The sequence below is a fragment of the Felis catus genome, chromosome D1, assembly GCF_018350175.1.
Source record: "Felis catus isolate Fca126 chromosome D1, F.catus_Fca126_mat1.0, whole genome shotgun sequence".
Taxonomy (NCBI): Eukaryota; Metazoa; Chordata; class Mammalia; order Carnivora; family Felidae; genus Felis; species Felis catus.
The window spans coordinates 28,528,036-28,555,749 of NC_058377.1; the positions used below are offsets into that span (position 1 = coordinate 28,528,036).

Here is a 27,714-nt window from a genome sequence, read left to right on the forward strand (position 1 = left end):
CTTAGATATATGTAGTGGCAGTATGCTAGGCAGGAACCCAGCATGTGCAAAAGTCCTGAGTTGAGAAACAGGAGCCTATGAGGGATTAAAAAATAATAAATTAAAATAAAGACTGGTGTGGCTCTCTATAAGGGATGAAGTGACAGGAGAAAACAGTGAAAATAGAAGCCACTGTTGTGAGGTTCTCAGAAACTACATAACAGATTGGGGGCTTTATTCAAATTGCTGCATGAAGCCACTAAAGATTGAATTGGCAGTGTGATATGGTCAGGTTTTCAGGAAAACTTTATATCAGATCTTTAGCTTGAAATAGAACTGAAAAAAATCCATGTGAGAGAGAATCTTACAAATAGAAGAAAATAAAGAGTTTATGATGCCATAGGCCAGGGCTGGGCAGCTGAGGTTGAGAAAGCTGGCCAGATATTAAAGATATTTTGATGAAGAAGCCACGAGAAAGACTGATTGAATTATGTGAGAGTTGGCTGTGGTGAGGGAGAAGAGATTGAAGGTGACTCCTGATTTCTGGCTTCAGATACTGGGTGCATGAGGTTCCTTTGTTATTTGTGAGCCACAATAATAGGTATTATCAGTAATATTTGAAGAAATCGTGCACAGTGATTTTGAGTAAAGGTAACATCTCTTTCTTTGTTTCTATTTTTCCCAATATGTTTCATAAAATGTGTGGCTCAACATTTCTCTCTCTCTCTCTCTCTCTCTCTCTCTCTCTCTCTCTCTCTTTTGGCAAAATATCCTGATATCTGCAGACAGTAATCCACAGTATTATATTCCAAAATGTGTTGTAAGGATTGTAGCTCGGGAACCGCTGGCCATAGCTATTTCCAACGTGTTTTTCCTGTGTCGTGAGAAAATAATCACTAGCCACCATTTTTGGCTCCTGCATGACAGGTTTTTAACTGGGTATTTTACAAATACTATCTCATTTAATCCTCACAGCAAATATATGAGGTCAGTGATATTCTTATTTAACAGAGGGGAAAATTGAGGCTTTGGGAGGTAAGAAAATTATCCAAGGTGAAAGTAGCCATTTGAAGAGCTCGGCCTTCAAGCCAAAGCCATTAACCCCGACATCCATGTTCAGCTCACTCCTGATCACTGTTCCTTATTCCACTGCCCATAGTCCAGCATCTTAGAAGCACACTTTAGATGTTTTTCCCTAAACCATGTTGTATTGTATTTGCCCACTTCTCTACACACTCTCAGAACTTTGTGGATGGTTTGAAGCTCATCCATGTCAACTGCAGATTTAATTACTTAAGGGAACTTCATGACTTCTGCAAACTTGGTAGAGCTCTCTATGAATTCCCTTTGACAGATCATTGATAAAAATATTACATTTGGCTGGTCCCAGCCACAATCCTTTCGAGAATCTAGATTTAATACCTCCCCATATAGAAACATGTCAGTCTATCCTTGATTTGTGCCTTAGTGTTAAGCTAATTCTCCACCTTTGAAAAAGAAGATAGCTTTAGAAGATAGCTCATTACCCATTTTGTTTTTGAAGGTGTCTTTGATCTTGACACCTTGTCAAAACTGTTGTGAAAACCTAGGTAAATTATTTTCACATGTTATTCCTTATTCACATGCACACTCAAAACATTTGCCCGTTCTGTTCTCGCCAGGTTCAAAGCTACCTGGGCACAGATTAAGTCCACTCCTCCAAGCCATTCACAAATTGCTCTGACTTTCACTACCTGTAGCACCATGTGGAGCTTTTGGGTTAACTAGATGAAGAAAGCGTACAAAAGGTGTAGGGGAAGCAATTCCTCCCAGGAGGGAAAGCCCACATCGACTCTCAGGAGGAATGAGAGGTTCTAACTGCAGCCTTCATTCCTTCACCGAGAATGTCCCCAAACTCCTAATGATAATGCATATAGATGTGCAGATAAAGTAAAAGTCAGGACGGTGCAGAAGCCTACAGAAGTGTGTTCAATTCTTTCTTGAATTTCTAAGACTGGATAAAATAAAACATAAAGACACTTTGAATGTGGAGAGTTTTTTTTTAACTGAAGATAGTACATGGATGGAGGATGGGGTAGTGTCTTTAGTCTCACTTGACACTGATTGATGTAAAGGAGGAAAAAGGAAGCGGGATGGTTTGTGTATTTGGTTAGACACACAAAGAAGCATAACTTTTGTAAGCAGTGCCAATACAGGCTTTCCTCAAGCAAGTAGTTCAGAATGTGTTTAGTCTTCTTAAAAATATGGGGGATGCCTTCCAATCCGCCCACCTTTTCCTTATCCATGCCCCCATATTCCCCTGCTCATGTCCATCTCTGGCTCTATCCCTCTCTCCACCACCACCCAGTCTCCAGGCCTGGCAAGGCAAACAACGAACAATTTACAAATTGAACTTAGGGTCCTACACCTTTAGACATTTTAGAGTCAGGGGCACCTGGGTGGCTCAGTTGATTAAGCATCTGATTTCAGCTCAGGTCATGATCTCCTGGCTTGTGAGTTTGGGCCCGTCAACTGGCTCCATGCTGGCAGTGTGGACCCTGCTTGAGATTCTCTCTCTCTCTCTCTCTCTCTCTCTCTCTCTCTCACTTTATCTCTCTCTCAAAATAAATAAATAAGCTTTAAAAAAGTAAAATGAAAACCTTATTATATTTAAAAAATAGAAATCCCAGGGGTGCCTGGGTGGCTCAGTCGGTTGGGCGGCCGACTTCAGCTCAGGTCATGATCTCGCGGTCCGTGAGTTCAAGCCCCGCGTCGGGCTCTGTGCTGACAGCTCAGAGCCTGGAGCCTGTTTCGGATTCTGTGTCTCCCTCTCTCTGATCCTCCCCCGTTCATGCTCTGTCTCTCTCTGTCTCAAAAAAATAAATAAGCGTTAAAAAAATTAAAAAAATAGAAATCCTAGTATCAATTATTTTTATCCCAATCATTTCCCACTTCTTGAGGAAAGTTAACTCAGCTTGAACACTAACCCATCTGATTGCATGTTTATTTTTAATCCCCATGTTTCACTAGTAAACAGACTTGATGAAACCAGTGAGTGAGAGAGTGTGTTCATGTGTGTGTTTGATGTAGAAATGTTGTAAATGTGTTATAATCAAGGCAAAGTAGCATCCCAGAAGTTTAGCCAGGACCACTTTTATAATAAAAAATATTAATTGATCCCAGGGATACCAAAGATCACTTCTACCCAATTACACTCCTGCTGCCCCTTCTAAAGCAGTGTGATTCAGGGATTCCTTCACAGCTCTTATTTTTTTATGTACAACTGTTATTATAAAGTGGTCTTCATGACACTTAGAATAGTATATGTATAACTTACACGTATGTGTATGTGTACATATACATATATATGAGTGTATATAGAATTTGCTAAGTATCCTAAATGAGTCCTAAGAAACTCAGTAGAGATTGAGACAAAAACACAGCAGAATGAAACTCAAACATGAAGTCCAAGAGAAAAAAAAAAAAAAAAAAAACTACTAACAGAGTGGAAAGAGAGAGAGAGAGAGAGAGAGAAATTAAAAATAAAGAGGAGACAAAGAGAGAGAAAGGAAACATACAATAAGCTTTACTGTATAGATGGGGAAAAACAGGACCCCAAAAAGTCAAAAGACACAGGATATAAAACTTACTATTCAAGCTGACCTCTAAGACTCTTCCAACCATGATATTCTAATAGTCTAGTCTGAAAAGGATGGCTTAAATATTCTCTTTTATGGCTGGATGCCTAGCATAGACTATGATCTAGACAGCCATGTCCCAGCTAGGCTTTAGGGGAAGATTCCCAAATGGGCAATTAATTTAGATTTAATAGGACAGTTACTGTAAGTTTAAATAAATGCCAGTTAAATATTAACAGCGTATTTATTGAAGATTAACATTGCTGGTTGCATTGTGGGATTTTCTTTTCCTTAAAGAAACCCTTTATCGGAAGAATTTTAATCATCTTGGCTCTGCCATCAGCTTGCCTTAGATGCAGGGCAGCTCATCTATTACTTTGTTCAATCGTGTTCTGTACTGTGAAGTGCATACCTTGGTTCTGGAGAAAGTAGAAGGACATGAGTGGGAGGGCTATTTCTCTATAGGAGGGATTGATAAGTGGGTATGAAGGATAAAGTGCTTTTGAGGAGAGTGTCGAGAAGCACTCAAACTATGGGCTATGAGAGTTGGAAGGGCCCTTGGAAGTCACCTAATCCAAACTCTTGGAATAGAAGAAAAGCGGAAGTGAACGGAGCACCCTCATGCAGCCAGCAGATGGCATGCTTGATGCAATACCCTAGACCCCTAGCCCTACCCTGAGAAGCCCTCTTGCTCTGGAGTACTTTTAATTTTCAAAAGTGCCCTAGCCCATTTAGATGCATTAGGAGACATTAGATTTTCAGAAAGTCCCATATAACATAAAGATTTTGGTTCTTCTGACAAGTAAAAATTTGGAAAAAGAAACTAATTTTTTTTTTAAAGCAAGTGAAGTGACTTATCTAAGGTGATCTAATGAAGGCCTGAGTTGAAACTAGAACACAGGTCCTTTGGTTTACAAAACCATATTTATAAAATGTCACCTCCAGTGAAAAGTACAATGAATCTATATGTTTTGAGCAAATGTTTGTCTCTTCTGTTACTGATCTTGGTTGGGGAATATGGAGTCAAACCAGTAACGAAAGTGCAGAGAAAAGGTTAATGAGATAAATGAGTAAAAGGAAATCCTCTGGGGAGAAAAAATTCAAGGGTAGAAACAAGCCAAATTCCTTTGATCTGGGATGTTAACTTCCAAGTTCGGGGCTGGTGAGAGGTTTCTTTCTCTATGAGAAACCCCAACCCGACTCTGGCAGGGCTGCCTCTTGTAAACATTAGAACTGCTGTCTTGGGTCTGTCTATGCACTAGATGGATGTCTGCATGGAACCCTCCTTCCCTTCTACAGAGGGAATGAAGCTGGTCCTGAAGCACTGTTCTGGGATGTTAAATGGTAGAAATTAGGAAAGGTAAGGCAGGCACAGGATATTATCAAATGACGAGTCTAAGATCTAGACCTGAGAAGGCTTTGATTTCAGTCATCAGGCACACAGGAACAAAGAAGGGTGTAAAGGTTTATGGAAGGAGTGGAAGGAGTGGGGACTGCTCCTTTAAAGATGAGATGGGGGGATCTTGTCTTGTCTTCAGATTCTTTCACTACCTTTCGGTTATATGTGGAAGCAAGACAGATAAAATTTCCCAGGCTGGGGCGCCTGGGTGGCTCAATTAAGCAGCTGACTCTTGATCTTGGCTCAGGTCATGATCTCAGGGTTCATGTGTTTGAAGTCCGCCTCAGGTACTACACTAACAGCTTGGAGACTGCTTGGGATTCTCCCTCCCTCTCTCTCTCTCTTTCTGTTTTTCTTTGCTCCTCCCCTGCTCGCACTCTCTCTGTCTCTCAAAATAAATAAACTTAAACAAAAATTCCCAGGAAGAGAAAGCCCTCTTCTCTTTCCCAAACACAGGCCATTTCCCATAGGCCTATATCCTGTGTGCTTTTGTGGAGCATTGAGTTTGAGACACTACAGTGGGAGCTGGAGGGTCATCTTCTTCCTGCCCTGGTTTGAAGGCTAAGCTACTTCCTTTTATGACCACATCTCAGCATGAAGTGTCTGCTCAGTCTCTGTGATGAAACCTCTCAGCATCTGTATGCTCACGGTGCTCACAGGCCTACACTCAGCAGACTGCCCCTGGGTTCTCTGAATGAATATCAGGTCTGGCACTCCTCTGTCCCTGCCAGTCTTGATGTAGAAGCACGGTGGCTCCCACATTTTAACCCCTGCAGTGTGTAATAGGCCTTTGCTGAACTCTCTACATCTACTGTCTTATTTCTTCATCACACCAACACTCTGTGGTAGGCACCATTCTTACCATTATTTTTACAAATGAGATTATTTCCTCAAGTCAAGGTCACACAGCTAATAATGGAGATGATGAGTGTTTGACCTCTGGTCTGTCCAATTCCAAAGCCTATGGTCATTCTTCACTGATGCATTTGTACTGAATAAATTCATAAGTGAATGAACACAGAATGCTGGAAGAGTTAGAGATGTTCAATCACAGCACTTTACACATATCCATCCCTAGTTTACATGAGGGCAATCTGAGAATATAAAAGGCAGCTTCTGCTCATGCTCTTTCTGGTCTTGGGCTGTGTGGCTTCTGTCCTGTCTGCCTACAACGAGGTTCCCGCCCACACCACCTGCCTCTTCATCTCCTCACTATTAAGTCCCAGTTTAAAGTCATTTTTGGGGAAATGTTTCCTGATCTTCCAGATTCCACAAGATCCTTCTGTCATATGCATTCTCTATTTCCCCCTCAAAGTGCTTATCACAACTGTATCCACTGGTTTGTAAAATTATTTATTTACTATCTGTCTTCCCTGCTGGACAGTGTGATTTATGAAGGTAAGTCTTATGTTGATTTTGTTTTTGTCTCTCTCTCTCTCTCATCACAGTTTCAATGCCCTGCCTATCCCATAGCTAGTGTAACACTAAATGCCTGTTTGTTGTATAGATGAATTTCTCACTTATGTTTATAAATCCTTGAGATCACCTCTCCCCTCCTAATGTCATTTTAAATTAAGTTCGGGAAACCGTGGTCAGTGCCTGGAAATCTGGACAAGCTAATGGGACAAACTGATTCTAAGAGGGAGGTATATTCCAGCTTTTTTCTTTTTTCAATGATTATTTATTTTGAGAGAGAAAAAGAGTGAGAGAGAGGAGTGGTGGGGCATAGAGATAGAGGGACAGAGAGAATTCCAAGCAGGCTCTGCACTGCCAGCACTGAAATCCAGAGTCAGATGCTTAACTGATTGGGCCCCCTCAGGCATTCCCCCCCCCCCCAGTTTGTTTTTCTTAGCACTGAGAACATTCTCAAGGGCTCATAGGGAGCGTGGGGATGAGTTCATGATAACTTCAAAATTCATGAGTGTAAATACAAATAAAACCACTGCCAAACCTAATAACACAAAACTACAAGCAAATCAAAGGCTGGGGCTATGTCTTTCATTCCTGTATCACTAACTCCAAAGTGATTTCAGGTACATAGGAGGAGCTCAAAGTCTACCTGTCCATACTTACTGAATGCACTGAATTCAACTGAATAATTGGATACCCAGAGGTATTCTTGGCAGTAATAGTATCACTTCTTTTGTAGTTCTCTCTCTTGCCCATAGATGAAGCAGCCAAAGGAGATATTTTATTAGTTAGCTCTTAAGCAGTGTCCTTACCTGACAGGTGTAGCAGAAAGCTATATTGGAACAGGAGCCGTCAGTCCTGAGTTCCAGTTCTGATTTACCAGTTATTACCCTTATGTCCCTACAGTAATAACTCCTTCCTGGGTTCAACCCTCCACCCTTATGAAATGAGTGGGTTGTATGAAATATCTTCCAAGGTCCCCTCTGACCATATCATTCTGTGATTCTGTGACTCCAGGGTCTTATTTTGACCCAAAACCTAGGTTAGGAAAGATTCTGCCCCAAAGACCCCTGGCTTGTGAGATGCTCCCATTTAGGCATCTGGCTTTTTCTTCATTGGTGCTTTGAATTTAATCATTCATTGTGCTCCTCCTTACTTTTCCGTCTACCTACCGATTATTCTTCTGACCATCTTTCCCCTTTATGCACCTCTTAGAAAGTTATATAGCTTTCAAAGTCCATAGATAGCCTAACCTTTGCCACTTCTTCCTGTTCTCCTTTTCTATCCTCTCTATTCGTGACCCCTTTTTTCTCCTTAGAGGCTTCTTCCCCTCCTTCAAGTTGCTCTTTTGCTCTTTCTGTTGAAATCCTAACATGCTGGACTGTAGCCCAGATGAACAACGATTTTATTTTGATCTTATATTCATATAGGAGGAAAAGAATAGCCTGTATTTTCCAGAGTTCTGCCCATCCCTGTTCCCCTAGAGACATCTCTTTATTCAGATCCACACCACCTTTTCTGATTAAACTTTTCAATATCTACTCGGTGCCACGCCACTGTAACTGCCTTGCATCTTATCTTCCTGCCTGAGCTCCTGTTTGGAATCTCTACCAGGAGAGGGGGGCCTTTAGCCTTTTTAGAGAAGGAGAAGCAGAACTGGCATTTCTTAAGCTAGTGCTCTTCTTTTGGTCTTCCGTGTGTGTGGAATATTCATAGCTCTTTAGCTAGCCCCAGCTTTCTGTAGGTAACATAGAGTGAAACAACAACAACAGCTGATTTCCCTTTCACAGGGAATTTCCTATTCCAACCTTGCTTTTAGTGTGTAGATGCTGCTGATGCCAGAAGCCTCCCTCTACCCCTGTCTCCTCACCTGCCTGCCAGCTCTTTGGGGTCTGCACTGCAGAGCTCCTGCACTCCCTCTGTTTTGCAGTCATGGGATCATTAAAGGGAGTATGAGCATTTTCGTTTGCTCTGGCAGTGTGTGTGTAGGTGTGTGTGTGTCTGTGAGCTTGAAAAGCATTGTCCTATGGATATTTTTATAACCTGAAGCAATTACAGCTGTCAGCACAGAGACAAGCTGTGACAAGTTGATTTATGTGTACAGTATATGTGTATCCAAGAGGGAAGGGAGGAAGGAGAGGGAGATGGGGGGAAGAAGGTGGAGGTGGGCGCTTGTTAGGATGCTGCTTTCCAGGAGGCAGAAAGGAAGTTGTTTTTATAAAGAACACAAATAATGAAATTGCTCTGACTGTCATCCCTTTTTCATTAACTTGGATATGCTGGGAAAAATAAAATAAATCTAGCAGTTTTTATGAAGCAAGAGACAGGATATAGGATAAGCCACTAAGTGTTGGTTATATTTAGGGATTAGGGCATAGGCAGGGAGTTGACATATGATTTTGATCTTCATTTACTCAAACAACTTCAATAAGGAGTTCGGATGAAATGGATTCTGGCTTGTTAATTGTGCGGGCATCTCTGGTCTTTCACCACTTTCTAAACTTCCATTTTTGAATAAAGTTTGGGCCCCTTGACTCACAGAGAAGGTATGAGGTTGCAAGTGGCTTTTCTATCTCCAACCTGAGTATTACCTGAGCTCTGCTGGGTTTCCTGCCAGATGCTGCAGCTCAGCACCCTCCCTTCATGGTCAGAGACAAAGATGGTTTGACTGTCTTAGATCAATGACATTCAGACTGGTATAAAATGAACATCTTAAAGAGCCCATATGAAGAATTATTTTTCTGCCCAGTCATAATAATGAAGTGGTAGCAGAAAAAATGTATTAATAAAGCATCTTCCACCTTAAATGGATTTCTAAGTATTTTCCTGTAGAGTTAATCATGTATGTAGGTCCCTAGGGAAGGCTGGTTGTTGTCATTATCCACATTCCCAGATGCAAAAACTAATGCTCATTTGTACCTACCTGGGAATTAGATGCAAGAGCCAGGACTAGAATTTATTACGAAAGGAATCATCCCTGCCATTCCCAAGCCTGCAAGGAAATGACTCCATAGCCCAGAATGAATCCCTCTCCCTTCCCCACACTGTAATTATTTCCAGCTGAGGTAGTGAAGATGTGTGTACACAGAAGGGTTGGTAGGGGAGCATGAGGGGTGGGTAAAATTGAAAGATGGATATTATTAGAGGTAACTTGTTGGCTTTAGGGGAAGAACAACTCCAAATTCAGCAGGCTGTAAGTCAGCAAATACAATCTCACACTACTTCTTATAGGGTCTTGCAAGAATGGACTGGTGCAGAGAAAGATTTTCTCTTTTTTATTCTTTCAAAAATATAAGCAAAACTCTCCCGCTCTCCATAGATGCATAGATGCCATTTTTTTTTTTTTTTTTTTTTGCTTTTGCTCCTCCCTGCCCCCGCCCAGATAGTAAAGTCATTTGTTGCAGGCATAAGTTGACAATTGATTTTTTTTGGTGCTATATATCAAAGGGTCCCTACTGGCCAAAAGTAGCAGGTGGGTTTCCCTGAGAATTTAATCTCAGGAAAAGTCACCAGAGGAGATGAAGAAAAAAATGGCCCTAATGATGGATTAATTGAGATCTTCAGTGTAAAGTTGCTCAACTTTTAACGGTTGACCAGTTTCTGGTTAACTATTAAAAGAAAAAAAAAAAGAACAACATTTGCTCAGTCTGTCTTTGTTACCCTGGAGTATGGGTCCTACATCTGCAAACCCTATCTCCATCCCTACCAGTCTAAAGTAGGGTGAGGCAGTATGGTGGGTAAAATGCTTGTTTTATCTCTGACACATATGTTACCTACATGCAAGTAGTGGTTACAACCTGCAAGGTGTAAGGACTTTTCTGGCACTGAGACACTTATAGTTATAATGTATCAATCATTTTGGTGTTGGCTAGGTGGATTTGGGAAAGAACATCTTTTTCTGTTATTTAACAGCTATTGGAAAACAAAAAACAAAAAAAAACAAAAAACAAAAAAAACAAAACAAACAAACAAACAAACAAACAAAAAACAGATTCCTGGTTGTATCTGATAGAAAGTTGAGGGAGAAGAAACAAAGTCACTGTTGGTTGCCTCTTGTCTAAGCCCAGGAAAAATCTGGGTCAGTGTAGAGGGCTTAGATCTGGAAGTCCCTGAGGAGAAAGCATGTTAGCATTACTTAGCACAGCTGTGTGGGTTGGGCTGCTCTGGGCTTCTCCCTAGCTCAGGGGCCAGGCCCAGGAAGGGGAATGCACTGCATTCTTTCATAGCTGGACTTAAGGGAGAAATTTAAATGTAGGTATACAGGGACCCACAGCAGCTAGAGAGAAGTGACAAGAACTGAAACAAAACCAGTTTTTCCCTGGGTTTCAAGAATTCGAAAAACACACCTCTTAAGATGATTTGAAATCAGCTCTGCAAGATTGTGAAACCCAGGAAACTTGGGAGTCCGCAGTATAAATAAAGCAAGTGGCTCACAGTCATTCATCTGAATGAGCACTTTTGCAGGGCTAGCATCTTTTAATGTCGACAAAACAAGAATAAAGAATGTAAGTTAGTGTCAAACTTGACCAAAATTTTGATGCGATTTTGCCACTTTTACACACTAAGAGACTTCTGTGATTTTCCATTTATTTTATATATGGGAGATCTGTTTAGAAAGGTGGTGTTGAGTCTCCGGTGTTGGAAAGTAGCTTCTGGGGGGGTGGGGTGCTGGTGGTGTGGGCATTGACTATTGAATAAAAATGAGATTATTCTAAAGCGTCCTCCAACACTCTAAATTTACTCTAAATGCTAATGGAATTAATCTGATAATTTTAAAGGTGCATGCATGCATGCTGCAGGGTTTTCCTTTCCTAGTTAGTTTGTGACCCTTTTTAAGATGTCTTGGGTTTATTAAGATTGTGAGGTAACTTTGCCTTTCTTCTTAATTTGGAAGTGACAGCTCCTCAAGGGGGTAAATGGTTAAACTCCTCGCCTCGGCTGGTGCACTGCCGCGGCGCGGCGCGGCGCGGCAGGGGTTAAGGTGGGCGCCCGCGCCCCGAGCCCCGCGCCCGCCCGCCAGGATGAGCGCGCCGTCCGCCCGCTAGCTCGGCGCCGGCCCCGGAGAAAGTGGCGGTCAGTGATGGAGCTGCTGCCATGACAACCCCGGCGGTCGGGGCCCGCGCGCGTCGGGGCTGCTCCCGGGAGGAAGGCGGCGCGGAGGCCGGGGGCGGCCGCTGAGCTTGGCGTCCGCGCGGCTCCGGTGCCGGCTGCGCCTCGTCTTCCCTAGCCAGACAGCCAGCGAGCTAGGGGCCGCCGCGGTGCGCTCCGCCGGGCCGCTCCTGCCTCGGCCGCCGCCGCGGCGACTGCCTCCCCCGAGACTGGCCGAATCGCAGCGGCTGCAGAGCGCATTTCGGCTCGGAGGAAGTTGACCGAGGCGGCTGCCGCAGGATCACCGGGTCCGGATCGCACGAAGCCCGGCGGAGCCGCCTCCAGCGTGCCCCACTTTCCATCTCGGCTATTGTTACGGATTGTTTTTCTCCTGGCGATCCTTCCTTTGAAACTTACAAAGAAAGTGTTGGATTTCCCCTTGTTCGAACTGAGGAATTGCAGACCGCCTCTGGGGAGCCGGATCTGACCCACCCCCTGTCCCCTTCTGGTACCAAAGTGCTTACTCCACTCCAAAGTGCCATGTCAGAACTGCTACCGGGAAGAAGGGGCTCTTGAGACGTGCCCACACCTTTGCACCTGCCTTGCGCTTCCCCTTTCTTGGCCGTCTTCCCCGGCCGAAGCAGCACCGAGGAAGCACCCCGTGGATGTCCTCCGTGGAAATTGGTTATCCGAGGCCGGATTCGGGGGAGGAATATTAGACTTGGAGGAGTCTGCGCGCTTTTCTCCTCTCGCGCCTCTCGGTCGCTGCTAGTTCACTGCTCGGTCCCTGAGCTCGCTCCCTCACCCCACCCACTTCCTGTGCTCGCCCGGGGGGGTGTGTGCCTTGCAGCTGCTGGAGTTCTGGGAAGTTGTGGCTGTCGAGGATGGGGGTCTGTGGGTACCTGTTCCTGCCCTGGAAGTGCCTCGTGGTCGTGTCTCTCAGGCTGCTGTTCCTTGTACCCACAGGAGTGCCCGTGCGCAGCGGAGATGCCACCTTCCCCAAAGCTATGGACAACGTGACGGTCCGGCAGGGGGAGAGCGCCACCCTCAGGTAGGGAGCTGTCTTTCTTCTATGAATTAACAATGATTTGTATGGGTTGTGGGGGGAGAGGGGCAGGGGTGCAGGTGTGAGCTCTGGCGCAGCTGGCACGGAGGTCGCTGGTTCCTTGGGCTGCATGATTCATGGATGGGGAGCTGAGTGCTCTGCCCCGGGAACGTGGTGGTGTTAGGGAAACGCTCAGAGGTTGGGGAGATGAGCTGTTTCTCCAAAATTGGCCTCCTTGGCTCAGGACTTGGTAAGCGTGAGGGGCGGCTAAGACAGAGAGTCACTGAAATTGAGGACAGTGGCATGGACACTGTGTGTGCCCGAACCTGGTGGCCATGGTGACTGGGGGACCTGGCTGGGACTCAGCATGAACAGTCATCTCTGAAGTTAATGAGTCCCAAAGGACGAGTCTGGCTCCGTTTGAATGCCTTCACTCTGCCTGTGCCATGGGGTGTTGCCAGTGGGCTCCTGTATTCTGGCAGACCTGATGTTCTGTCCTGGGCTTGACTGTGTCTGGGCTTTCCTGGGGTGCCTTCATGCCATGAGCTGGTGGGCAGAAGGACATGCTTTTTCCTGTCGAAATATGGCTTTCTGAGATTGAAGTCCTGGAGATGAGTCTGATTTGTCCATGGAAAACATCATTTACTCTGGTTAGCTGTTCCCTCTTTTTTATTTTTTTTCCACTAAAATGGTGTATGCAAAACTCATCTACTGAAAAGATAGGATATTTCAATGTTGAGTTGGGTCCTGATGGGTTTCTGGGGTTAAGGCTTACAGAAACTGAGGAGGAGAAGAATCTTGGCTATGTTTTGTGTAAGATGGGATGAGTCTATGTCCCTGATGACCCTGCCTACTGACTTGTTAACTCAATTTCCAATGTCTAAGAAATGTATCACTCATGAGAGGGTAACAGAGAATTAGTGATGATAATGGGAAATCTTACTCTTTAGAGAGAGTCAGCATGAGGCAGAAGTTAAGAAGGTTCATATGAAGAATCATGTCTCTGCCTCTCTTTGATTTAGTATTCTCTCTTAAAGTTTTCCAAACTGGGCTACTGAGCTGACTCTAAGGCAACATGGCAATATTCCCATGCTTTGCATTCAAAGATTCTTAGAAAGATAATCGTGGTACTGGTGTCCATTGTTTTACCCCTGGTGACTGTTCTTTTAAAATTGCATTGTTTGTGGATGGTACGCTTAAGGGAATATCCACAGGATAGAAAATGTCGAGAAGGGGGCTCTGGCAATACAGAGCTGACTTGTCAGGACATTGCCAAATGAAGTGTGTGATTTAAGGACATATGTAAGGCCTACAAACATCCCGTGCTCCATTGTCTTTGAGGAGCTAACCCCCAAAGCCCCAGTGAACTCCTAGTTACCCATTGGCTCAGAAAACCCACCTCTTCCACTAAGCCCTTCAGCAACTACTTTGGACAAAGGTTAAATATCTAACTGCCTCCCACCCCAGAATTACTGTATCTGCTTTGTCAAGGGATGTCATGGAGCTCTAAAAATGTTGTGATTTCAGGCTGCCTAAAAGAGAAGTGCAAAAATGAAGCCTTAACACAATACGATGATGAATTTAGTGTTCTCTGGATGTCCCCTTTGTCCCTAACTCTTAGCTGCAAGGAGTGGTCCCAAAGAGATGAAATAGAGACAGTCTCACATGGAGAACATTTTAGAAACAGATGGGATGGTATTTTCAAGGAGAAGGTGGAAGGTAGTCAGCTCTGTGGAGATTTGGAGATAAAGAAATAGCAAAGGGGCCTTATAGATAACTGTCCCATATTGTAATGGGGATCATTTGAAGGGGGGTTGGATGAGCCAGGATCTGGTCTTCAGAAAGCATCTTCCTAGTCTCATGAGAATTAAGACTCTCTAGAGAGTGGCTGAATTTGGCAGATGTTGAGCCAGGGCATAGGCTTTAGTTAGGAACAGCTTCTACTTAAAATTGCATTATCATGGACTAGCTGCTTCCCTTTCTTTATCTTTCCCTCCATGCCTTTCTTGCTCACTCTGGGCTTCCCTGTCCCTGTCTCTTTCAAGTGCTAATGTTTCTTTGCATTTTCACATCTGCTCTGGTCTTATTTGGGTGTAGAAGGAGGAAGTGGAATATGATGGGGCTTCTTCTCTAGACCCAACACTGCTGTGACATAAAAAGACTCTCTTAGAACATCTCCTGCCATTCTGTGCCAGCCCCTGGGACGAAATGTCTAAGTGACATAAGGAGGAAGACACTTCCAGTGGATGGAGCCTTATAGGGCAGGGATTAGAGGAGCTAGGATGTGACTGACACTGACCCACTGGCTAGGGCCTGATTTAGGATGTGAATCGGGCTGCAGGTGTATCAGATGACCTGCACAAAGGATGCTCATGTTCTGCAGGATAACCTTCATTCTTCCCAGGCTCTTATGCACTAGAACAAGCAAGGTCCGCCATGCTGAGGTGTTCTTTTGTGGAGTTGGAGCCTTTGAACCCTCAAACACAGTCTTTGTAATTTGGTGTGCAAAGAAGCAAATAGGAATTTCAGAATGTATTTTGTTTGCATAAAATTTGCTAAATTTGCAAACCTGATTCTAGATTGTTGTAGTGCAGTGTCTCAGGGCTCTGGAATTTTGTTTTTTTTATTTTTATTTTTTGGAGTTTTTCTTTCTTTTTTGTGTATTTATGTGGATCTTTTCCTTTTATTTCCCTCTTTACTTCCTTCCTTCCTTCCTTCCTTCCTTCCTTCCTTCCTTCCTTCCTTCCTTCCTTCCTTCCTTCCCCTCAATCTCCTTCTCTCTCTCTCTCTCTCTCTCTCTCTCTCTCTTCTTTTCTTTTTCAGCATGCAACTAAGCTACACAGAATACAACTAGGGAGGCCTGGAGCACCTCCGCTCTGCCCTGGAGAGCAACCCTGTCCACATTGCTGTGGGTGACGCTTGTAGTTTACTTCTCAACCAGCAGAGGACTTTTTGCTCTGATTTCATTTTATTCTTTGTTCTCGCCAGTTTTATTTTTTGAAGATGTCTTCCAGTCCCCAAAGAATGAATGCTTCAGCAGCAGATTCTAATGTGAGGAAACTTTTAAAAATGTTTTATTTCATCCAATTAGTGTTAACGATCCTTGTGGAGGTATTGGGAAACCTTTCACCCGAGCCTGCCATTGACAGCCTGAAAAAAATCCCAATTTGCTATCACCCACCCTTTCTGCCCTCCTGCTGATAATCTGTATGCATATCTTTTTTTAAAGGTGAGGTTATGTAGAACAGGATATACCATAATAATAGCATTAACAAAGGTTTAGGGAGCATTTGCTATGTGTCAGGGAGGAGTCTGTTTTTCATAGCATCTTCTCTGTCATCCAGCTTCATAACATTAACATTTAACCCTAATAGAGACCCTGTGATGTAGATGCTATTATTATTCCCATTTTTCAGATGAGGAAATTGAGGCATGGAGAGTTTACCTTGTTTGATTAAGTTGTACAGGTAGGAAGTGTTGAAGCCAGGTTATGAGGCAGTAGTAATAATAATGTTAATAAGATGAATAGTAGTGTCAATGATTGGTCAGTTACTGTATGTGTTAAATAGTTTGTATACATAGTAACATTTAATGTTTGAACAACTCCCTGAAATAGACTTAATTATCCCAACTTCATTGCTATGGAAGCTAAGGCCCACAGAGGGAAATTTAGGTAATATCACACAAGTAGTTAAGTGGCAGAGCTGGAAGCTGACTCAGGACTCTACTCCCTCATTTTGGACACCACACTTTCCCCGCTGCATTCTGTGTTCTAATTCCTTGCTAGTACTTAGTGTCTCCTCTAGTCATTTTGGCTTAGACCCTTTCCTGCAATGATGTCGAACCTTCTATGTTCTTTCTCCTCATGCAATAGGGAACAGCTAGCTGTTGGAAAGCAGAGATCGTACCTTGTAATGTCATGAGCACTGTGTACTCACAAATGTTTATGGAACAGATAAAATGAATAGAAACTAAACAAAAACATCCCCCAGCCTATATTCAACTTATTTCTTTACTGCATTTTTCCATCATTTTACTTTAAAATACAGCTGTGGTCAACCAACAAAGGTTTATTGAATGGTTCTTACATGAAGGGTTCTGAACTGGGTTTTGGGGTATAAAAAGGCATGAGGCTTGGATGTCGTACTCCAGGGCCTTAAGTCCAACTCAAAAGGCTGGGCTGTGGACAAAGAGGTAACTTACAGGTGAGGCAGAGTGTGCCCATCAGGAAGTGGATAATGTGTGTGCATGTGGTCAGAAAAGAGCATCCTGTTTCCATGTGGGGTGGGATTCTCTATGGAAATGCTGAGGAAAAAGTGAGGAGCAGGAGAGAGCTGAGGTTCTCAACTATGTGGATGTCATTAATTGGAGACATTTTGGGGCACCTGGGTGGCTCAGTTGGTTGGGCGTCTGACTTCGGCTCAGGTCATGATCTCACAGCTTGTGAGTTTGAGCCCCGCATTGGGCTCTGTGCTAACAGCTCAGAGCCTAGAGCCTGCTTCAGATTCTGAATTCTGTGTCTCCCTCTCTCTGCCCCTCCCCTGCTCACACTCTGTCTCTCAAAAATGAATAAACATTAAAAAAATTGATTGGAGACTTTTCACTAAGTATCCACCTATCGTTTGGAAGTTCTGATGAATGTGTTTTGTGTTGTCATAGATTCCCCCAATAAGGTGACAAGTAGTATAGTGAATTATTTCACTGGGATCATCTGCAAAGTGAGTATCAAAAGCTAAATTGTACCTGTTGTTACATGTCTAGAGTGTAGGCTTTTCCACTGCACAACGTTGAGGTTTTGTTTTTTGTTTGTTTGTTTGTTTAGATGAGTTAAGAAGAAAAGATCTGAGAAATGTATGAGATTGAAGTAGGATTTTGCCATAGCAACTCCATGGAATAGCGCAGAAGAATGTGTTTTTGATACTTGAGGAAACCCATGGAGTCCCCTTCTAAACATAGGAAGCTATAGCCCTTTATTCATATCATGTGAAAAATTTAGCATTTCACTTGATAGCAGATGGATTCTCTCTTTATCCCTTCAGCTACTCCATTGTCTCTTGAGGGCAAAATGATGACTTTCTCATGTTTGTATCCCAGCATCCAGCACATGACTTAGCCTATCATTTTTGCTAATAAAGTCTGAATGTCTGTTCTGCTTGTCTTTCTGCTGTAGACATCCTGGCCTTTTCTCCACCTCATAAAGGTAGAAAACAAATTCTTGCTACAGAGGCCTTCTATTTGTGCTCATAACTGTTGGGGATACCTTACTCTAGATCTTTCCATGGACAGCTATTTATCATTTTCGTCTCAGCTCGGATGGAAACCCTTCACTAAAACCTTTCCTGACACCCAAGGTCAAAATAATGCCTACCACCTACACCAGTCTTACACTGGCATTTCATCTTGGATTTTTTTTCTTCAGATAAGTCATCCATATCTGAAGTTTTCTTATTCATATATTTGGTTATGTGTTTATGATTTGTCTTCCCCAAATGGACTTTAACTAGAGAATAGGTACCTTGTCTTATTCAGCGCTGTGTACCCAAGGTCAGGCAAATAGAAGGCTCTCAGTAAATAGTTGTTGCGTGAACAAATGAAGGAAATCTGAGATCATTGCCTTCTTTTCCTTGCCCTTCTCTGTCCTTTTCCCTTAGTTGTCTTGTGTTGTTCTTGCGCTCGACATGTTACTGGCTCACTGTCATTTCTGACTAGTCTGCACAGATGTGTGAGGTTGCCCTTGAGGAAGTTACAATTACAGATAAGTAATTGGGCTGGTGTCTTTCTGTCAGGGACACAGATGGGCCACATCATCTGTTGGTTATTTCATAGCTGCACCCATGACACTTGTCTTCTTTCTGCCAGGTCACTTCCCTATCCAGTCCTTCAGCCTTTGAAGAGGAGCTCCTCTCTGATGAGGTGTTTAAGCCCAGGTAGACCTCAAGGAGATTAGCATTTTCAAGATGAGGAGGGGCACCACAATGTACCTTTCTGCCCATTCTTCTTTCTCTCTCTTTGGAGTTTGCTAGCAATGGTTGTCTCGTGGTGTAACTATTGATCCATTCTTAATGAGTTAACTGGTTCAGAATAACAGTGCCACTCAGGAACCATGTGCTGTTCTGATTGTGTTGCCTCCTCCCAAGATCGACCACTATGTGCTCACCTCCGGGGCTTGCCAGGGATCCAGCCGGTGGACTGTGGCTCAGAAGAGCATGGACAGATGGAGTTGTGGAGGGAGGCTCCTGGAAGCATACTCAGCCTTTTGAGGAGCCAAAGACTAAAATGGGAAAATGAAAAACCCAACAGAGCATGGGGCAGAAGGAGAAAGGTTTATGCCAGTTGTCATAGGAGCCTGGCAAGGGGCACCGAGGGACAGCCTGGTTCTCCAACGTTCCTCACCTACAATCATAGGTGCTTTGCAGAAATGTTGCTTTTGTCTTTTGAGTTTGAAAGGATTGCAGAGATCTGTTTAAACCACCTGGTTTTACAGATAATGAGATAGTGATCATAAGTCTTGCACAAAGATGCCTTCCGGAAGGGTGAGGTGGAGCTGACATCAGCCCATGATTCCTCACTTAGCTGTGAGCCCTAGTACAGGGCTACCTGTGCCTGAAAGAAGGCCGCTATTTCCTACTAAGTGCAAAAGTGTCACACTGACAGCATAATGACAGTCAGCAAGCATTTGTCACCATGCTTGGTTCTCACTGCTGGTTGTGTCTGGCACTGAAGTTTGTATTCTTAGCCTTCTCCACCTCTGATTTCATATAGGACAGCTGTTTACTGTATCAGGCTCCATGCTAAGCACTCTACTAATTTAGTCCTCATAGCCTTATTTAATCCTCATAGCTGCTCTAGGAGATGGATGCGATTATTATTCTGATTTTACAGATCAAGAAACCAAAGCACAGAGAAAAGTGAGACATTTTCCAAGATCACACAGTCAGATGGTGGCTGAGCCTGGGGCTTGGAACAAGTTTTATCTGACTCTAAGCTGGTTCTCTTTTTGTACCACAGGGCTCTTCTTAATCTATCCCTTCTTTGCTTCATTGCCATGGTGTACTCCTTCTAGAAACCAGGTGAATTTGGCTTTTCCTCCTTGTCCTGAAGTGTAAGAATCTCCTTTCTTGAAGTATTTTAGGAATGGAGTATGGGAATGTTTAAGCTTTGATGGTGTGGAGACACAGAGAATGTCCAGCTGGCCTCTACAAGTCCCTTCTCATTAGGCAACCCTAGAATCTCCATAGTTTTTTCAGAGTAAGTCTATTCCGGGTTCTTCCACCAACCTTTTGCTTCAGATCAGCAGTCTCAGACTCTCGTAAAGAGTTAGCAAATCATCAGACATTGCCATGTATTACTCTGGCATGGGATATTGAACAAATCAAGGTAGAAAGAAAATTCTATGAGGATCCCACAAGCCAGTGTATCTGGCTGCTCTGGCTGTGGGAAGCAGAGTGGGTGAAACCTTGACCTACAAACTTTCTTCTTAGTTTTTCTAGAAGTAGGACCATTGGCATCTCTCAACATGGGAGAATCTTGAAAACAATTATAATTAATGTTAATAGTGTATTTATTCTCTTAGGTTCAGAGTTTCCACTGACAGGTAAAAATAACATTATCCTTGTATTATTTGACGTTACTTTTCTTCCTTGGGATAAGGTTGATGGGTTCCCACTGTGTGTAATAGATTACTGATAATAAATAAACAATACAATTAACTTCATATAGATGGTCAATTAGTACTACATTTAGGAACTTAAGAATTACTTGGGTTTAGGACACAATTTCCAAATTGCATGTGAGCAATGATGAGGAGGAGAAAATAAGAATGTTTTATGGGAGCACAATTGATAGCGGCAAAGGTCTCCAACAAACAAGACCATACTGACTCATATTCTAGTGGAAGTGGTATGCTAGAAAGAAAATGGATTAGGAGATAGGATTCTGCTCACCCTGACTCAAGCACTGTGTCTGTGAGCTGTCAGGCAAAAGCTTTTAATCTGTCAGTATAAAGAGGACAGTTATTGCCTACCTCAAAGGGTTATTTTTGGTTAAAAAGGAAATACACACAAAGTTTAGTGTATAATTATTACTCTCTTTCTGTCCATATGTATATATATATTCACACACACACACACACACACACACACACACATATATATATATATATATATATATATATATATATAATATTGACCCATTTGGCAATTTTCATTATAAACTATGGCAGTTTAAACAACCATAGCTACCCTTTGATTGATACACCATGTAATGCTTCTGGAATGTCTAGAATGATAGGAATGCCTCTCCACTCACCCGTAATTATACTTTGGTGTTTTCTCTACACATTTGTTTAGATCCTAGGACTCTTCTTCAGTTCAAATAATTTCTTGCACTGTTTTATTTCTGACAGGGAGTGAGAAGAAAGGTATTTCTTTATTTTTCATAACAAGATTGTTGCATAGCAAGTTGTGACAGTTCATGGCTCTGAAGATGAATTTCCTACCAGAAAAAAGCCATACAGAAAGCTCTGTAGAGGCAGGTTCTCTGAAACAAATAGTGGGGTCAGGAGTTCATGTGCAGATTTAGGATTGGTAGACTTTTTTCCTTGGGAGACTGATTTTTCTGTGATAATTCCACTGGAGTCAACAGACAAATAGAGGTAGCGATGCCCTAGCTTGGGCCAGGGTGGGGAGGGGGTTAAGCCCTTCTAGCTTTAATGTTCTCTGATTGTAATTTTTCCATTCATTCACATCTCCTGTGCAGTCAGAGGCCAGCTCAGGACTTGCACAGTAATAGGGAAAATTGAGAAGGAAGTCTTTCTGCATTTGGTAATTTTTCTTCTGTCCAAGTCTGGGGCAAGACCCTTGCACCTGGCATTAGAAATTGACTGCAGAAATCACCAATGAAACCACAAAAACAGTCCTTTTCACTTCAAACGTATGCCATGGAGCTAAAATTAATTGAAGTTATAGATAGAAGTCTCACCCTTTCTGCATCTGGCTTTCTCAAATCTCATTGATCACGTGGCTTGTTTTTTTGGGCTTATTTGGGCATATTTGGCCAACTTGCCCTCTTCTCAGTGTGAGATGCTTTGGCTCAGAAAGCTTTTGGGATTTAGATTTGTCTTATAAAATGAACATATGAATTAATCTTACAATCTTGCTGATGGATTTTTTTAAATAATAGAATTTTTAATGAAAAAAGCATCAACCATTAGACTGATGGAAAGTAACAAAACTGAAATCAACAGTCAGATAAAGCTTTGTTGGCCACATGTTGGCAAAGGAAGATATGTTTGTGTAAAAATAATTTCTTGGTCTTCTCTGGCTTTCAAACAGGCTCTAATGGAGAGGATGAGTGGAAAAGTGCACTCACACTCAGAATAAGCATCTTTGGACAAATTTACTTGTCAGGAAAGCTCAATCCATAATAATTCTAAACAATCAGAAGCAATGAGGAAGAAAATAAGATAGAGAATACATGCAAATTCTCTTTAATTTGGTACAGTTATTATACATAAAAACTGGAAAGGGTGATACTGTGGTGTGGGTTGAATCGTGCTCCCTACCAAAAGAATAAAGAAAAAAAAAGAAAACAAAAGATATGTTGAAGTCCTGACATCCAGTACCTCATAAAGTGACCTTACCTGGAAATAAGGCCATTGTAGATGTAATCGATGAACTTAAGATGGGATCATGCTGGAATAGGTGAGCCCCTAATCTAAGACAGCTGGTGTCTTCATAAGAAGATGAACATAGGGAAACACAGAGGACACACAGGGAGAATGCCATGTGATGATGAAGACAAAGGTTGGAATTATACAGCTGCAAGTCAAGAAATGCCAGAGATCGCCAAAGAACCACCAGAAGGAAAAGGCAAGGAAGGATTCTATCCTACAGGTTTCATAGGGAGCATGTCCCTGCCATCACCTTAATTTCATACTTCAGGTCCCTTGAACTGTGAGACAATAAATTTCTTTTGTTTTAAGACATCCAGTTTGTAATGCTTTGTTATAACAGCCCCAGGAAATGAATACAATAGGAGAAAGAAATTACAAAGGAAGAGTTCTCTTAAATAATCACCACCATATAAAGGACCACTGAAAAGCTAGGTTAGACCACCCCATCACCCACTGTGACACAAGCCACTGCAGTCCATAGAGGAGCAGTCAGAGCCCTGAATGTTCTTGGCATGGCAGTTCCTATCCTAGTCATGACCCCCCAGGCTCTCCATTACAAATATCTAGGAAGCTGATCTGGAGTATAACTGTACTCAGAGCTCATTACCCTCTTTTTTTCCTAAGAGACCATCAGGACAAGACCTGTAGTTCCCATTCCTCAGTTATCTCAGTCACCTCAGAAGTCAAAGCCCACTCCTCCACCTAGGTCATGTATCATCGTCTAGATTTTTATTATTACCATATGGTCTTGTACTTCCAATGATCTGAACCAACTGCAGACTTCCCTCTAATCCTCCAAACCTTCCTATTTATATCTTACAGCTTCATGATCCATCACCAGCAGAATCCCTATGTTTCCAGTCTTTTCCCTGAATTTTCTCTTTTTCCTGAGTTGTTTCCATTCCTAGAGTCATGTCAAAAGAGACTGTTTTTTTTTCCTATGTACTGCTTACCATGAGCCCTAAAAGTTGGATAGGTATCCTCCTTGCTACTCATTGTGACTTCTGTGCATTCTCTTTCTGGCTTTCTCAGAATCCCTAATCATGTCAGCATGTGGGCTGTGAGGTTGCATTACCCACAGCCATTCTTACTGCAGCCTTCTGCTCTTCCCTGAGCAGTCAGTCTCTCCTGCTGGAGTTCCAGATCATATATCCTAGTGTTAATCCACAGGTCCACTTTTTTGGCTCAGATATTTCAAACTCAATGCCTCCAGCCAGAGCTCTTGATGCCAGCCGCATTTAACCCACCTCCAGCCACCAACTTGATCTTCCATCCTTGTCTGCCCCAAGCCCTGATCTTAGGAATGGAAGCCACCATTCATTCAACCACTCAGGCCCAAGACCCAATAAATATGTATTTTTTTTTTCTTTCTCTCTTATGCTTCATCTAATCTATCAATACATCCTATTTGTCTTTACTTTTAAGATATATCTTGAATCAGACCACTTTAACCATCTCTAACACTATCTTTTTAGTCAAAACCACCACCAACTCTCACCTGGATTATTCCAGTAGCGTCTCATCTGGTCTTCCTGCACCCCTTCTGCTCTACCAGAGACCATTCTCTACCTCATGGCTCAAGTTTAAGAACATTGTTCAAATCATACCACTCTCTGTTCAAAACCCCGTGGTGGCTTCCAGTAATATTTAGGTTGAAATACAAACACTTCAATGGTATAAAAAAATGTTTTATTGCCAGTGCCTAGGTAGCTTACTTGGTTAAGTGTCAGACTCTTGATTTCACCTCGGGTCATGATCTCACTGTCTGTGAGTGTGAGCTCCACGTTGGCCTCTGCACTGACAATGCAGAAACTGCTTGGGATTCTCTGTCTCCCCTCTCTGTGCCACTCCCCCTTCTTGCATGCTCTGTGTCTCTCAAAAGTAAATAAATAAACTTAAAAAAGAAACAACAACTCTTTATTGCCTGTTGCCTGCCTACCCCTCAGAATTTCCCTCTATCACCTCTGCTCCACTCACAAGGATGCAGTTCACTGAACTTCTCTGTTGTTCCTTGAACCCACCAGGTCCATTCTTGCCTGTGGAAATGCTCTTTCTTCTGCCAGGGCCCACCGCAATGTTGTATGGCTGGATATTCATGACATTCGTGTGTCTGCTCAAATACCCCATCCTCAAAGAAGACTTTCCAGACCTTGCTGTTTGAGATAACCATACTCCGGCCCCCACTCTCCTGTGTTTCCCTACCTAGGTTTAATTTTCTTTATCACCCTTAACACTCAGAAAATTCTGTTATTTATTCATCTATTATTTATTTATGGCCTCTTCCACTAAAACTAGGGTCCCTAAGGCGACTGACTTTATTGCTCTCATTTATAGTGGCTAAATTATGGTCTGGAACATGGCATATATTAAGAAATAGTTGTGGGGTGAATGAAAACTTTATTAGGAATAATAGTAAGCTGCTAACAGTGAAAATTATTTATCTTTTATCACAAAGAGGGGACTTACGTATATATCTGAATTGGCAGAAGTTTGGGTGTTCCTAAACAGAGCTCAAAAGGAGTGGGTGTGATCTAGCCTTGGTTTTGTCTTCCAGGGCATTGAGTGGGATGGGAAGTTGATGGGGAAGTGTGTCAGGGTATTGTGACACACTTCATAAAATCTACATGGGCAGAGGCTAAAGGACCTTTAAATTTCCACTTTCACAGGAGGTTTTATAGAAAATCTAATAAACAATTGAAAATAAGGACTAGTTTCTGGTTCGAGTCTGATCACCATGGCGGGGCGGGGGAGGGGGAGGAAATAGCACTTAGAAATCAGGCTATGCGCCTCACTTCTAACATATTATTCCATGTATATTATGTCCCCTATGTTTCTTTTAAAACTATTTATTAAGGGAATTCTACCTTAAGGCTACCGAGCATGATGATTGAGTAGAGGGTCTGGAGCCAGGCACCTCCTTGGGTTCAAATCTTGGCTTTGCTACCTCCCTGTTGTGTGACCTTTGGCACATTGATTAACCTCACTGGGCCTCAGTTTTGTGGTTGTTTGATAATAGAAGTGAACCAGGAGGGAAATAGGGAGTATTTAAGAACAATGCCTGGCACTCAGTAAGTGTTAGCTTCATATGGAGGGGGAAGGACAGAGCATGAAATGCATCTGCTGTGGGCAAATAGTATTCCTTTGAATCGAGTGACCCCAGGTGCCCCAGTGGAGGCTGATGTTCCTGCAAGTCCTGCACCTCTGTGGTGGGCTGATTTTGAAGAATTTCAGCAAAGGTCATTGTTTTTGGAAGGTGAATAGTGGTTGTGGGCTGGAGTGACCCGAGCCTCAAGCCTAGCTCTGTCACAACTCACCATGGGATGCTGCTAAAAAAATTAGTGTTTCCCTGTTTCCCAGTTTCCCTGCATTTGAAATGAGAAGGCAGGGCCTGACCCTACTGCTCTGTTCAGTTCTTTACATTTGAGGAAGAGATTGTTAGCTGTTCAAAAATATATAGGTTGTTTATCTTCTTCCCTGGACACAAAGCTTGACTCGCATTTCCCAGGCTCTTTTGAATTCAGGTGTGGCCACGTGACTGAGTTCTACCCAGAGGAATGTGAGCAAAGTTATGTGCGGATTGGCCCATAAAAATCTCCCATATGAAATACTTCATGCTGTTTCTCTTTACGCCATCTGGATGTTGATGTCCAAAATTACCTTGGAAACCCATGTCCTATTGGGCAGATGCTCCATTATCAGCCAAGTCATTGAATGTCTCCACAGAGCAGGGCTTCCACACCCACCCCACCAGCTGACCCAGAACCTCATTTGTTAGATTATCGCATGAAGGAAAATTACGCTTCCATTGTGATAGGCTTCTGGGATTTTTGAGTTCATTTGTTATAGTACCTAGCATTACACGATATAATTCCACAAAACTATTATAATTCCTATTTTCTGATATCAGTTGCATAGAAATATACAGAGTTCTTAAAAAAGTCCAAACTTAAGCACTTATTAAAATTTCTTGGCAAGCTTTTTGGTGATTTTTATATGTGGCTGAAAGTGGGAACCATGGCCTTTTCAAACTGAAGCCTCAAATGTTTGATTTTCATTTGCTTGACTCTTTACATTTCTGAAGCAAGTAAAATGTCTGCTTTACAGAATATGTGAAAACCAGTGTCAAAGAAAAGTTTTACCTTGAAGTAAATTAGCACATGTCCATAATGGATATGACTGGAGACATACCGTAATTAGTGAAAATACTTCTTAGATGACAAATTGCTCATTAATGGCTGGAGGTTTCTTAGTGTAACCTTTTGTGCTAGAGATATTCCAACACTCAGTGTTTTAATTGACACACAGTAAAGAGACAGATGGGATGATTCGTAAGCTTTTTCTTAAAAATGTTGAAGAAGAGAGAAAACCACTGTCAGAGGTTACCTTTTAGAAGTGTGACCAGGTGATGGGGTAGTCACTTGTGCATGAGTAAGGGGGGAAAAGAGGTCAGAAAGGGAAGGAGGAGGGCAGTTGTGGTAGGAGATCTGCAAGGAACAGAGGCAATGAAGACACCTAGAGATTTAAGGTGGCTCTATTACAAGATTTTGCATTTCAGGGGTCAGGAGTCTTGTCTTATGTTCATTGCTGTCTCCAAATGACTCACAACACCTGGCGCATAATAGGAGCTTAATGCATTGCTGGCGAATAAGCGGATGAACTTCCTTATGTCACTTCAACACTACTTCCTCTGTATCTTGTACATGCCAGGCGTTGTACTAGGTACTAAGTTTCTTTTTCACAGAATGATTTTAAGTGAAGGGAGACTGGGGCTGCAGCTTGTATGAAATGTAAAAAAGAGTGTCCTCTTCCAGCATACTACTTAAACAGACTAGTTAGAAGTAGGTGCCCTTCCTCCAGTCTGACAACTCAGTCCCTAGGCCTCTTGGTGGGATAGACAGAGATGTGAATTTTTAACTCCCTCCATCCAGCATTCTTGAGCAGCACACAGTTTGTGTAACTGTACTTGGCAGGTCCAGTTTTTACTAAATAAGTAAGTAGACAAACAGTACTTTGTGTATTGGAAAGCACTATGCCAGAATTTAAAATATGGGTAATGGACAGTACCTTGGGGTGCAGGGAGAGTGGTGTTTGTAGGGTGGTCAGGAGCATGGTATGATCCCTGTAGGAATCAGCAGGAAAAACATTCTGGGCAGAGAAATCAGCAAGTTTCATGACCAGTTGAAAAATGAGCAGTACTAAAAGGAGGCAGTCTCAAAACTGAAGATGGTGTAATGAGTAACAAAAAACCCAAAAACGAAAAAACCAAAAAACAAACCAAAAATCCCACCAAAAACAAAACAAAACAAAACAAAAAAACATTTGGGGCCTTGAGTGTCTGCAAGCTGTAGTATAACATCCAAATTAAGGAGCAAATGTTGATAGCAGCACAGATTTTAGGAGATTAGAAATAAATAAAAATCCCACATAAACAAAGACAACACCTGTGTTGATTTTCTTTGCTGTGTATAGTTTCCATGTGGATACTGTCTGGGTTGTTACAGCT

General features: G+C 42.6%; 1 protein-coding gene across 5 annotated transcripts in view; it reads left to right on the plus strand.

Moving 5' to 3' along the window:
• NTM (neurotrimin) overlaps positions 1 to 27,714 on the plus strand; it is a 943,500-nt gene that overhangs the window by 527,574 nt on the left and 388,212 nt on the right. Inside the window, exon 2 of one of the 5 annotated variants that reach the window (XM_006936805.5) lies at positions 12,460 to 12,544. In XM_006936805.5, the coding sequence (XP_006936867.1) occupies positions 12,460 to 12,544 (85 nt within the window). Of the gene's footprint in view, positions 1 to 11,497; positions 12,545 to 27,714 lie in introns of those variants that run through there. The other 4 variants (XM_045038541.1, XM_019811568.3, XM_003992582.6 and 1 more) reach the window with 4 other exon arrangements.